The sequence below is a fragment of the Martes martes genome (assembly GCF_963455335.1).
Source record: "Martes martes genome assembly, chromosome: 6".
Taxonomy (NCBI): domain Eukaryota; kingdom Metazoa; phylum Chordata; class Mammalia; order Carnivora; family Mustelidae; genus Martes; species Martes martes.
This window is the reverse complement of record NC_137893.1, coordinates 117,451,477-117,464,554: the sequence shown is the minus strand read 5'-3', so window position 1 is coordinate 117,464,554 and position 13,078 is coordinate 117,451,477. Positions and strand designations below refer to the sequence as shown.

The 13,078-nt window shown below is 59.5% G+C and overlaps 1 protein-coding gene across 1 annotated transcript in view; it reads left to right on the top strand.

Annotated features, from left to right (window-relative positions):
- ITPR3 (inositol 1,4,5-trisphosphate receptor type 3) overlaps positions 1-13,078 on the top strand; it is a 65,934-nt gene that overhangs the window by 39,941 nt on the left and 12,915 nt on the right. Inside the window, exons 19-36 of the mRNA XM_080807277.1 lie at positions 94-345; positions 436-580; positions 1,039-1,180; positions 1,815-2,014; positions 3,168-3,297; positions 3,817-3,874; positions 4,948-5,113; positions 5,983-6,147; positions 6,236-6,310; positions 6,757-6,882; positions 7,990-8,112; positions 8,219-8,419; positions 9,314-9,565; positions 9,803-9,928; positions 10,058-10,183; positions 11,383-11,503; positions 12,070-12,260; positions 12,844-12,992. Coding sequence (XP_080663403.1) covers positions 94-345; positions 436-580; positions 1,039-1,180; positions 1,815-2,014; positions 3,168-3,297; positions 3,817-3,874; positions 4,948-5,113; positions 5,983-6,147; positions 6,236-6,310; positions 6,757-6,882; positions 7,990-8,112; positions 8,219-8,419; positions 9,314-9,565; positions 9,803-9,928; positions 10,058-10,183; positions 11,383-11,503; positions 12,070-12,260; positions 12,844-12,992 — 2,748 coding nt within the window. The remainder of the gene's footprint in view (positions 1-93; positions 346-435; positions 581-1,038; positions 1,181-1,814; positions 2,015-3,167; positions 3,298-3,816; positions 3,875-4,947; positions 5,114-5,982; positions 6,148-6,235; positions 6,311-6,756; positions 6,883-7,989; positions 8,113-8,218; positions 8,420-9,313; positions 9,566-9,802; positions 9,929-10,057; positions 10,184-11,382; positions 11,504-12,069; positions 12,261-12,843; positions 12,993-13,078) is intronic.

Genomic DNA, 13,078 nt, shown 5'->3' with positions numbered 1-13,078 from the left:
CTCTCCCAAGGCCTCCGCCCGGCCCGAGCCCAAGCGCTGGTGGCCCTCGCCGGCACCTGCCTGCCAAGGGCTCACCCTCCACCCCGCCTGCAGGTACCAGCTGAAGCTCTTTGCCCGCATGTGCCTGGACCGCCAGTACCTGGCCATCGATGAGATCTCCCAGCAGCTGGGCGTTGAGCTCATCTTCCTGTGCATGGCAGACGAGATGCTGCCCTTTGACCTGCGTGCCTCCTTCTGCCATCTGATGCTGCACGTGCACGTGGACAGGGACCCCCAGGAGCTGGTCACGCCGGTCAAGTTCGCCCGCCTCTGGACCGAGATCCCCACAGCCATCACCATCAAGGAGTGAGATGGGGAGCGGAGGGTGGGCCAGGCAAGGCCGGGCTGGGGGGATCTCAGTGACCCTTATACCTCACTGCCTCCCCCCACCCCTAGCTACGACTCCAACCTCAACGCCTCTCGTGATGACAAAAAGAACAAGTTTGCCAGCACCATGGACTTCGTGGAGGACTACCTCAACAATGTGGTCAGCGAGGCCGTGCCCTTTGCCAACGAGGAGAAGAACAAGCTCACCTTCGAGGTTACGGGGTGGGGGGGCGGCAAGGGGTTGGCGTTGGGGGGTTCTAGGCCTCAGCTGTCCCCAGGGGTGCTTTGAGGGCTCCATGACCTGACTTGCCACCGTGCCCCAGCCAGTTCGGGGAGCCCACATAGAACGCCCAGACTCCCCAAGGGGGAAGCTTCTCCCCGGCCACCTGAGAGAGGACTTGCGAGGGGGGGCCCCCTCCATTCACCCCTGCAGGCCCCTTCGAGGATCACCCCACCTTCCTGCCTTTCTGCCCTCTCCCCCCACCCCCCCTGCAAGGCTTTCCTTGCAGGCCTCACTTCCTCAGTAGCCCACTGGGGGCGGCTGCGGTCCTCTGGGACCCACGCACCCAGAGGTCCTGCCTTTTCCAACCTCAGCCCTACTTTCCCATCCTGGCCCCGCCCCGTGCGAGGCCCCGCCCCCGCTCACCTCGGCCCCGCCTCCTCCCCCCACAGGTGGTCAGCCTGGCACACAACCTCATCTACTTCGGCTTCTACAGCTTCAGTGAGCTGCTGCGGCTCACTCGCACGCTGCTGGGCATCATCGACTGCGTGCAGGGCCCCCCGGCCATGCTGCAGGCCTACGATGACTCAGGCGGTGAGACCTAGTGGCCAGGGCCTCACATCCCCGCCCTCACCCAGCCGGGGCCTTCCTCCTTCTCCTCCTAGCTCCACAGTCCTCTCTGATCAGCCCCCTGTGCAGCCTGCCTCCTGGCTTCTGCTGGACAAGAGGGGCCCCTGTCCCGGCGCTGTGGAGACCCTAGGGCCCAGGGCAGTTGCCTTCCAACACCGCTTGGTCCAGAGGGGAGATAATGAGGGAGGAGGGGAGACACAGGCCCTGTCCGAGGAGCTCCCAGTCAGACAGGGGAGTGGGCGGAAGACGTGTGACCGCAGACACAGCCTGGCCCTCAGGGACACCCCCGCGGGTGGCACAAAAACCTCTAATCAAAAAGTGCGTGGTCTGACAGCTGGTGTATCCTGCTCCCTGCACGGTGTCCCCTGTGTCCCCCAGGCTCTGTAGCAGCTCTCAGGATGCCCCATGGGAGAATTTTCACTGCTCTCCCCACACAGTTAACCTTTGCCCTGGCCAGCCCCTCTTTACCCGGGTTTGGCTTAAAGCTCACCTCCCCTAGGAAGCCTTTCCGGGTTAGCTCTGCCTCTGACAGAGCCAGAGCGAGACCCAGGGCTCCTGCCGGGCACCCTGCGACCCCCTGGTGCTTCTCGCTCCACAGGCAAGAATGTGCGCCGGTCCATCCAGGGCGTGGGCCACATGATGTCCACCATGGTGCTGAACCGCAAGCAGTCTGTCTTTGGGGCCCCCAGCCTGTCTGCTGGCGCCGGTGCTGCTGAGCCACTGGACAGAAGCAAGTTCGAGGACAATGAGGACATTGTGGTGATGGAGACCAAGCTGAAGATCCTGGAAATCTTGCAGGTGGCTGGGCCAGGACAGTGGTGGGGAGTGTTGGGAATAGGGCAGGAGAGTGGGGTCCTGGGACAGGGAGGTTGGGGTTGCTGAACCCCTGCTCAGATCACAGTATCCAGTACTGAGGGCTCCGCAGTGATTGGCTATGTAGCCCAGTGGTTTCCAAAGCGTGGCCCTTGTACCAGCAGCAGCATGGGCCTCACCAGGGAACTCAGCAATGCATGTTCTTGGGCCCCGTCCCAGACCCACATACTGATCAGAGGCACCCGAGGCAGGCCAACCGTCTGTGCTGTGACAGGCCTCCCAGGTGATTCTGGGGGGCACTAAAGCCTAGCTCCGTCCCTCCGCTGTACAGATGAGGAAGGGAAGCGGGGAGGGGATTAGCTGCCCTCCTACACAGATTTCAGAGCAGAAGTAGAGCTTCGAGAGCTCATTCCCTGGTGAGGCAGACACGGTCTTTCCTGTTCCAGGTCTTGTCTGGGACCCCCTAGCAACACTGGGAGAAGGGGCTGGTATGATGCTGGGGGTGGTCAGAATGCCTGCTTTTGCCTTGTTTCCACCAGAGGACGGGAGGGCTAATGCAGTGACCTCCATGGGGACCCAGTCTGGGCAGGGCCTGGTCAGGGAGTTGGAGGATTCTGGTTCCTTCTAGGAGCTAAGGGCTTCCAGATCTGCGTCCTGGGGTGTGGCCTAAGGATAGAGGCCAGTGAGGGGTGTCTGCAAACCCTCGGTCCTCACCCCCCCCCACCCCACACTGGCCTCTCCTGCTCCCTGCTAGTCTTCAGTTCCACACCCCCCTGCCCTTCAGCCCCGGGCAGAGCAGGGGAGGAGGATGAGAGCTGGCCTCTGGGTCCAGGGAGCTTCATTTTCTTCCCTGTCAGCATCCTCCCTGGGAAGGAGGGACTGAGTGATCTATGCCTCATTTGGAGAAGAGGTGTCATCCCTCATCACTGGGGCAGGAGAGGAGTGGAGGGCACTCCGGGCCTCCCTGGGGAGAGGAGTCTTGATTTTTTAGGTTGTGATGTCCTACGGTAGCTGGAACATCTATGCTGAGGCCCCTGAGTGCTAGAGCTCATTCGGGGTACCCTCTCCCCCTTCCTGGGGCGCGACTGGCCTTCTGACTGCAGCCCAGTCCTCACCCCATCCCTCCCTGCTTCTCCAGTTCATCCTCAACGTCCGCCTGGACTACCGCATCTCCTACCTGCTGTCCGTCTTCAAGAAGGAGTTTGTGGAAGTGTTTCCCATGCAGGACAGTGGGGCTGACGGCACAGCTCCGGCCTTCGACTCCACCAGTGAGCCTCGACCCCTGCCTTCCCCCGCCTTCAGGCTAAGGCTGTGTGACTCACCCAGGGGTACACATTAGTGGGGTGGGGGCTGGGGGGACGCCTCGGGTCCAGCTCCCCAGCCCTGCCTCTGTTTCCCACCCAGCCCATTTAATTGCCATGGTGAGAGGCAGAGGCAGACATCATTCTCTCTATCTCCTAAATGGAGAAATTGAGGCCCAGAGAGAGGCGGGGACTTGCCTGAGGTCACGCCGTCAGATACTGAACCAGAGCAGGACCCAGGTCCCCTGGTGGCCAACTCAGAACTCTGCTCGGCCCTGCAGGGTAGTGGGGCTGCTGCTCTGGTCCTCGCTGTGGCTGGCTTCCACCCCCACCCTGGGAAGGAGCATGAAGGCGTGGCTGCCACCCAACCAGTGCAGGGAACGGGGTGGTTTGGGTGCCTCCCTGCTCCCTCACCCCTATGTTCCCCATCTTTCCTGGGCACGGACCTGCCACCTGCCCCCATCCACCTACCCTTGCTCCCCACAGCTGCCAACATGAACCTGGATCGCATCGGGGAGCAGGCGGAGGCCATGTTCGGAGTGGGGTGAGGCCAGGGTTCAGTTGGGGGGTGGCATGTGGGGTTGGGTGGGTGATGCTGACACAGGTGTGTGAACTCCCCTCCTTGGGGGTCTCCAAGGGCGGCCCCTCCTTCTGGGTCTGCAGGACCCTTACTGGGCTCTGGGGCAGGGGTCTCCTTGGCTCTGTGCTTTTGCCCTCTCACGCCTACCTAGCCCCAGGGACATAGGGGCCACTTGGGCCCTCGTGTCATCTCGGTCATTCCCCTGCCCTAACCCAGGGCAGTCGTGGCTCTGTCTACCTCGGGACTTGGCCCAGGTAGCTGGAGGGGAGCAGGGGAAGGCGTGGGAGACAGCCCGCTGTACCCAGGGCTGGAGTGGGGAGAGGTCGCCTGGGAGCTGGGGGCAGCACCGTCTCTGTGCCATGCCCTTGGCATTTAGTGAAGCCCAGGGGCCCCGACTCAGAAGGACATTTTTGAATTCATAAAATAAAGCACGTCAGTTACAAAGGAAACCAAGAGCTTTGAGACGCAGTTATCAAAATATTGAAGAAAACAAATTTGAAGTGACAGTTAGATCTGTGGATCTTTATTAACACATTAAGTAACCAGCTGAGCCGGGGCGGGGGGGGGGGCGGGTAATTAGTACCATGATTTCGAAGGAACGGTGCGTGTGAACAGGATTCACAATTTCTGTAACCACTGTAAGGCAATGGGTGAACGTCTGTGACTATTACTGGTGACAGAATCGCCGGTACCCCTAGCTTCTCCTCACTGAAGGAAAGGCTGCATTTTACTTAGAGATCGGTACAACCGACGGGAATTTTCCCCACCTCCGTTCCTGGCCCCCAGCCCATCTCCACGAACCCCTTGGTGGGGGGAGTCCTGTGGGTCGGGTCCCCTGCAAAGAGTCCCCACTTCAGCTGCGTGATCAAGGGGAGTCCTGCAGGATCTCAGGGAACACGGGGCTCCCTTGGGGGTTCGAGGCGTGGCTGGGGTCACCATCCTGAGTGCGAATTCCACGGGGTGTGGCGTCTGCTGGTGGATGGCAGGGTGGGTGGTGGGGAGCCCGGTGCCCAGCGTGCCCCTCCCCGGCGCCGCAGGAAGACCAGCAGCATGCTGGAGGTGGACGACGAGGGCGGCCGCATGTTCCTGCGCGTGCTCATTCACCTCACCATGCACGACTACGCGCCGCTGGTCTCAGGGGCCCTGCAGCTGCTCTTCAAGCACTTCAGCCAGCGACAGGAGGCCGTGCACACCTTTAAGCAGGTGCTGCTCCTGCCCGAGCTCCTGGACGGGCCTTGGGGAGCGGGGCAGAGGCTCCAGGGGGCTTCGGGGTGTGTGGGTGGGGGACCCTGAGGACCTCCTGGCCCAGGACCCGAGTGGGTCGGTATCCTGGCTGGGCTTCGGCCTGTGCTAGGCACTGGGGGGTTAACTGGGATTAACCATGGGGGGAGGGTGGAGCTTGCCGCTCAGAGGAGCTCAAGAGGCTGGTTTGGGGGTTCTCAGCCTTGCGGAGCTCCTGAAAGGTGAAGGCCAAGTGTTGGCCGCCTTTAGGACCTCTGTTCCTGATTCAAGGCTTGTCACTTTTCATGAGGTGGACAGTACTCGAGGGTTTCATAAACGATACCATGTGCGCCTTTGCTAGGTGCTTCAGATCACACCTGGCACACAGTCAGCCTGCACTGAGGTGACTGGTTCTGTGACCATGATGTCGCATGGGGTCGACAGTGCCCTGTGAAACACACCTGCCATCTAACGAGCATGTGCCAGGCGCAGAGCCTTGGCCTTGTCTAAGGCCTGGGAAGCTTTCCTGCCTTACCCTGACCAGAGTGAGTGCGGTGGGAGCCGAGGTTCTCCTGCTACGGGGACTCAGTGCTGCCAGGATTCTTTGTCCTGCCCTGACAGGCCTTAGCAGCACCAGTCAATGAGCAACTGAAACCCGCTGATGGGGCAGCTCATGATAGGCAGTGTGCCTTCGGCCATCAGGGAAGGCTTCCCAGAGGTGATGGACCATAGCCCGGCCATCAGCATTGAGGAGGAGCAGAGGCCTGGAACAGGGCAGGCACCGGGGGTCTCCATGAGGCAGTGGACCGGGGGTGCCCGTCTCACCTGGCATGCCCATGGTCAACCTTCAGGTGCAGCTGCTGATCTCGGCTCAGGATGTGGAGAACTACAAGGTGATCAAGTCGGAGCTGGACCGGCTGCGGACCATGGTGGAGAAGTCGGAGCTATGGGTGGACAAGAAGGGCAGCAGCAAGGGCGAGGAGGTGGACACAGGTGCTTCCAAAGACAAGAAGGAGGTGAGTAGGGTGGCAGGGAGCTGGGAGGCCAGGGCTGCCAGCAAGGGCTGGGCCCGGCTGATCCCCACCCCCTTCCCTGTGTCCCCAGCGGCCCACAGACGAGGAGGGCTTTCTGCACCCACCCGGGGAGAAGAGCAGTGAGAACTACCAGATCGTCAAGGGCGTGAGTGGCCTGGGGCCCTGAGGCACTCACCCTGCACCCCCCGCCCCCAGCTGGAGGCTCTGGGGCCTGGCCTCTCCTGCCTCCCCACTCTGCTGGCCACTTGCCTTCAAAATACACATTTTCTGGCTTTGCCTGCACATTAAAGACAATCCTGCCCAGGTCCAGATGGAATTATTTTAAAGCTGAAGGAATTTAATGAAATTCCATTTCACAGTCATATTGTTCTATTTACTTTTATGGGCGGAATTGGGTTTTTAGTGCTTGCCTGCCTTGTTGTGGTGATCTGACTCAGTGAGCGTGGCCTCCTTACCCCTTCCTGTCCCCAGTGTGAGCTGGGGCTTGGCTGGGCTTGGCTGGGGACTCCCACCAGCCTGAGGGCGGCGGTGGGGCAGCTGGAGGAGGAGGGAAGGGGCAGGGGCTCTGGGCTCACCCCCCACCCTCCCCAGATCCTGGAACGGCTGAACAAGATGTGCGGCGTTGGCGAGCAGATGAGGAAGAAGCAGCAGAGGCTGCTCAAGAACATGGACGCCCACAAGGTCATGCTGGATCTGCTGCAGATCCCCTATGACAAGGTAACCTCTGACTTCTGACCTCTGACTTCCCCTTAACCCTGGCCCAAGCCAAACCACGCACTAATCCCCAGCGCTGACCTAACCCAGCCTCACCCTGACCCCAGTTTCTGTTGCCCTCTCTGGCCTCGTCCTAATTATCTTAGCTTCATTGTAAGCTCTGACTGTTGCCTCCTCATCTTTCTGTCTTTTTTTTTTTTAAGATTTTATTTATTTGACAGAGACAGAGCTTGAGAGAGGGAGAGAGAGAGAGATCACAAGCAGGGGGGAGGGAGAAGGAGAAGCAGGAGAAGCAGACTCCCTGCTGAGCAGGGAGGTCTATGTGAGGCTCTATCCCAGGACCCTGGGATCACAACCTGAGGCAAAGGCAGACACTTAACCAACTGACCCACCCAGGTGCCCTGTCTTCTCCTTATCTTGATCCATGTTAAACCTTAACTGACCCCTGCCTCTCTTTGACTCTTGATGTCAACTCGGACCTCATACTGACCCCTGACTTTGATTTCACACTCTAGTCTCACTCTGACCTCTTACCCTGACCTGTCCCCAGGGCACATCCTGGTCAGGGACTCCAAATTTAGCATCATTTCAACCTTTGATCCTCCACACCTTACCTCACCTGACCATGATCTTGATATGTTTCAAGCCTCACACTGGCTCTTGAGCCTGACAGCCAGCATTCACCTGACCCTGACTCCTCAGCCTAGCTCCCCCAAGCTGGCCTCCCTTCAGCCTCTGCCCCTCAGCCCTTCACTCATTTCCTATTTATTTATTTTGAGAGAGAGAGAGAAAAAGAGAGAGCACAGCAGGGAAAGGGACAGAGGGAGAGAGAAGCATCCCTTCCATCCCCCACTGAGCAGGGAGCCTGATACAGGACTCGATCTCAGGACCCCAGGATCATGACCTGAGCCGAACTCAGACGCTTAACTGGCTGAGCCACCCCGGCGCCCAAGACGCATTTTCTTATCTTGACCTGGAGGCCCTCTTTCACCTTGAACCTGGCCTCCCCGTGGTCCCAGTCCCAAGCCCTGCCCCCTCCTCCCGGCCATGCCCGCTGGAGCTCAGGCACGAGGCCCGGCGTCACCTTCCTCCTCCCATCCCGATGCCCAGGGTGATGCCAAGATGATGGAGATCCTGCGCTACACCCACCAGTTCCTGCAGAAGTTCTGCGCAGGGAACCCGGGCAACCAGGCCCTGCTGCATAAGCACCTGCACCTTTTCCTCACGCCGGGGGTAAGGGCGTGAGGCCGGGGTGGTGGGGGTGGCGGTGTGGGGCTGGCAGCAGGGTGGCGGGGGGGGCCCGGATCCCTCCGCATGACGGCTGCCCACCTGCCCGCAGCTCCTGGAGGCCGAGACCATGCAGCATATCTTCCTGAACAACTACCAGCTGTGCTCGGAGATCAGCGAGCCAGTGCTGCAGCACTTCGTGCACCTGCTGGCCACCCACGGGCGCCATGTGCAGTACCTGGACTTCCTGCACACCGTCATCAAGGCCGAGGGCAAGTATGTCAAGAAGTGCCAGGACATGATCATGACCGAGGTGAGGATGGGGCCGGGGGTGGGGGCCGGGGCCAGGGGGGTGCCGGGGGCTCAGGCGCGGGACCCAGAGTGAAGACAAGTCAGACAGTTGCGAGAGGGGCCTGGCCTGTGGAGAGAGGACGGAGGCTACAGAGGTGGAACTCACGGCCCCTGTCCCACTATTTATCCTTGTATTTTCACGCATTTCAAAACCGTGAGGTGCCCTCGGGGGGGCCAAGGAGCATGTGTACCCCGGGGACACGGGTGGGGTGTACTCTTGGGGCAGGGCCACATCCTGTGTGCTTCTGCACAGGCCCCAGCGTCTGGCGCACTGTAGGTGCCTGGTAGGCCTGTTAGCCAAAGGCATGAAGGAGGAAGGGCCGAGTCTAAATCCGGAACAGAGGCGGTCTCTGCTCCGGATTGGTGTGTGAGGGGGTGGATAGCACAGCAAACAGAGATGAGGGACCTGACAAATGGGGTGCCCTACACCGGAAGCGCCCTATAGTCCGAATTATTAATTGCTGTTATTATTACCGTGAATAACATAATCACTGACACGAGAGGGTGCAGCAAGTGCTCTGGGAGGCTTTAAGTTCCACCGTGGGAGCACGGGGGAGGCGGTGGGGGGGGTGGTGTGGGGAAGGCAGGCAGGCGTGGGATTAGAAAGGGCTTCCTGGAGGAAGCACCTGTGAAATAGACTGAGTGTGGGATTTTTTTTTTTTCCTTAGGGGAGGAGGGGTCACTTTTTGTGGGTCCAGGGTTCGGCCCAGATGGCAGGTGGCCCGAGACATCAGCCTATGGCCCCAAGGCCAGGTGGGGGAGGGCTTTCCTGAGTGTCAGGTAAGGGCTGGGGTCAGAGTCCCAATCTCTCCCTGCTGACAGGGGGCGTCTGATCAGGCACCCCTCCTCCCTGCAGCTGACCAATGCGGGTGATGACGTGGTGGTGTTCTACAATGACAAGGCCTCGCTGGCCCACCTGCTGGACATGATGAAGGCTGCCCGGGATGGCGTGGAGGACCACAGCCCCCTCATGTACCACATCTCCCTGGTGGACTTGCTAGCTGCCTGTGCTGAGGGCAAAAACGTCTACACGGAGATCAAATGCACCTCCTTGCTGCCCCTGGAGGACGTAGTGTCTGTGGTGACGCATGAGGACTGTATCACCGAGGTCTGGGGTTTGGGAGAGCTGGCGGGAGTTGGGGGGGGGTGTAAGGGCTGGTGGAGCCAGGCCGGGGCAGCCGTCAGTCTTGCATGGTGGGGCAGGAAGGGGGAGGTAAGAAAAGTGGGGGAACGGAAGGTGTGGGCAGAGGAACAGGTGGAGGTCAGGAGACTGGCGGAGCGCAGAGAAGGAGAGTCTGGGCTGGTGGCCTGGCTCGTGCCCCTGACCTTGCTCCCGGATGCACAGGTGAAAATGGCATACGTGAACTTCGTGAATCACTGCTATGTGGACACAGAGGTGGAGATGAAGGAGATCTACACCAGCAACCACATCTGGACGCTCTTTGAGAACTTCACTCTGGATATGGCTCGGGTCTGTCCACCGGGAGGGCGTGGGCTTGTGGGTGCACCATGTTGGGCACAAGTGTGTTTGGGAGCCCAGTTAGCCTGCCAAGGACTGGGCGTGGAGGGGCCCCCAAGGCAGTGCTCTCTTCTGCCCCAGGTGTGCAGTAAGCGGGAGAAGCGTCTGGCTGACCCCACACTGGAGAAGTATGTGCTGACCGTCGTGCTAGACACCATCAACGCGTTCTTCAGCTCCCCATTCTCTGAAAACAGCACCTCCCTGCAGGTGCGCTTGTCCTGCATGTGCAGTTCTTGTGCGGGGAAGGAGGGAAGGGGAACATATGTTCCTGTCTGCTTGTGGTGCATAGAGACATAGCGGAAGGACATAGACAAGTGTGTTAGTTACATATGCTGTGTAACAAATTACCCCCAAAGTTAGTGGTTTAAAACAACAAACGTTTATTCTCCTAGTACTTCTCTGGGTCAGGAATTACTGTGGGAACAGTACCCTAGAACGGGAATTCCTAAATTGACTTGGTGTGACAGGTCCTAGGGTGGTAGGGGATGGCTGGCAGCCCTTACTTCCTGAAGACAAGACAGTCATGCATACCACAGTGGTTAGCAGAGCCCGAGCAGTAATCCAGAGGTTCCAAGGCCCAGAGAGCTTTGGTGTCAGCTTAATCAATCAGGTGCCCCTAGGACTGAAGTCCTACTGCAGCAGAGAAGCTCTACTCTAGGGAACAGAAGTTGGCCTTAAATCACTGAAGAGTCCTGGACGCTCAGTCAATTCCCAGATTCCCAGACTTCCTAGCCCAGACCCCCTTGAAGGCAAGAGAAGCAGGCTTCCTGGAGGAGGGAGCCTGAGACAATACCTAAACCATACTACCATAAATCACTGGATGGACACAAGAGCCCAACAAAGGGGTTACTTATAGGTAGAGGAACTGGGGGCAGAGTAGGTCCTGGTCTCAGCAAGGGTGGGTTCGTTTTGACACACAGGCGTTTGGGCACTGGGACCTCTCTGGGACTATGAGTAATTTGTATAAGCTTTTCCCACCTTTCATCAGTCCCAGGGCAGAGGTGGGAGAATGGGCTGATGGGATCAAGGCTGGGGTGAGACTTCTCAAAGCCTACCTTTCTATAGCATACTTCAGTTTTTGAACCATGGAACTATATCCTTTTCACAATATTAATTTATTTTAAAAAAATTTTTAAAGGAAGGAAAGGATTAGCAATACAGGATTATAAGCCCCAGGTCTGAACTTTGGGGAGTTCTCACAGGGCTGCCACGTATGGTTGGGCAGGTTGCGCACTGCCGAGAGGAAAGGCAGTGCCTTTTTCCAGTCGGCACAAAGATACATGGTAGCTCTTGGAAGCCTTGTTCTTCCACCTTGCCCATTCTCAGGGGGCCCTGGTCACTGGGCTTGGGGCTGCCTAGGGTGGAGGGTGGGCCAGGCTATAGCAGTAGGCATGTTGCTTTTGCAGACACACCAGACGATCGTGGTGCAGCTGCTGCAGTCTACCACACGGCTGCTCGAGTGTCCGTGGCTGCAGCAGCAGCACAAGGGCTCCGTGGAGGCCTGCATCCGGACCCTCGCCATGGTGGGTGAGTGTGCCGGGGCACTGGTTAGCTCCAACCACCCCTCCCTTCCCTTTGCCGCAGGGCCACCTGCCCTCAACACAAACACCTTATTCCTAAGCTCGCCCATCATCTGCTCCCAGGTTGTTCCCAGTAAGTCCTTCTTGGTATCTCACTGGCACCTTAGCAATCGAGAAAAGCTGTTTTCTTCTTTGAGCTTTGAGTCATTTCCCCAGAGGGTAATGCTGGGAGACATCCCCCAACCAAAGTTTCTTGCACTTGCAAATGGTTGCAGGCAGAAGGGAGGCCTGGAGGTGGTTAGGGAGCATCGGGGAAGGGGAGAGAGCAGGTGGGAGAGAGAGGAGAGGGCTCAGGGTGGAGCCAGGGTAGAATCAAAGAGGCAGAAACTCCCTCTTTTTATTCCAAAAGTGGAAGAGGGCACCCCAGTCCCAGTGGGGGCCAACACATACCCCAGAATCTTGGGGAGTTCACCCTGTCTCCCAGTTCAGCAGTCTGGAGCCTGACTGCTTTGGCTGGCCGAGCTCCCCCAACCTCCACCTGCCCTCGAGCACCCCGTTGTCTCTCCCCTCCAGCTAAAGGCCGGGCCATCTCACTGCCCATGGACCTTGATGCACATATCAGTTCGCTGCTCAGCAGTGGGACCAGCTGTATAGCCGCTGCCCAGCGCAACGCCTCCAACTACAAGGCGACCACACGGGCCTTCCCCCGTGTCACGCCCACCGCCAACCAGTGGGACTACAAGAACATCATCGAGAAGCTGCAGGTGGGTGCGGGGCTGCCCGGCGTCTGCCACAACAGGGATGCCCGCCTCCCCATGCTGCCTGGACTCCCCGGGAAAGAGGCCCCTGCTTAGGGCAGGCCCTGGGCAGGGGACCAAGAGGCCTCATTCCAGGGGAAGCCAGGAGAACCCAGGCCTCCGCTAGGCAGGGTCGGTGCTCATGAAGGGGATCAGAACACCTCTCGGTCCTGAGAGCACCTTCCTGCTTATGTGACATGCTCTTGGCCACTATCACACACTTCTGGGGGGGATGCGGTGGCTCACTATCCCCACGTGGCAGGAGACCGAGGCTCAGAGAGGGAGAGGAGCTTGCCCCAGGTCACACAGCTAGAGGAGGGGCTGGGAGAGAAGCCCTGGCTTGTGGCTACCCGCCAGGTGCTCTGAGCAGGCAGACGACCTGCATGGTTCAGGGTGGTTCTGTGGGTGCAGGGCCCCTCAGACAGGCTCGGAGAAATCCACAGGGCCATTTGGTGTTGGGGCGGGCTGATTGGCAGTCCAGCCCCACTCATCTCTTGGGCCCGGGTGGCCCGCACCTGGCCCTGTAGTGACTTTGCTGTGCCCACCCCAGGACATTATCACAGCCCTGGAGGAGCGGCTGAGGCCCCTGGTACAGGCCGAGCTGTCGGTGCTGGTGGACGTCCTGCACTGGCCCGAGCTGCTCTTCCTGGAGGGCAGTGAGGCCTACCAGCGCTGCGAGAGCGGGGGTTTCCTGTCCAAGTGAGCCGGACGCCAGGCCCGGGCAGGGGGTGGTGGCCAGGGTGAGGCTGTTGGGGGCAGGGCAGGACCGGACAGCCCACAGGGCA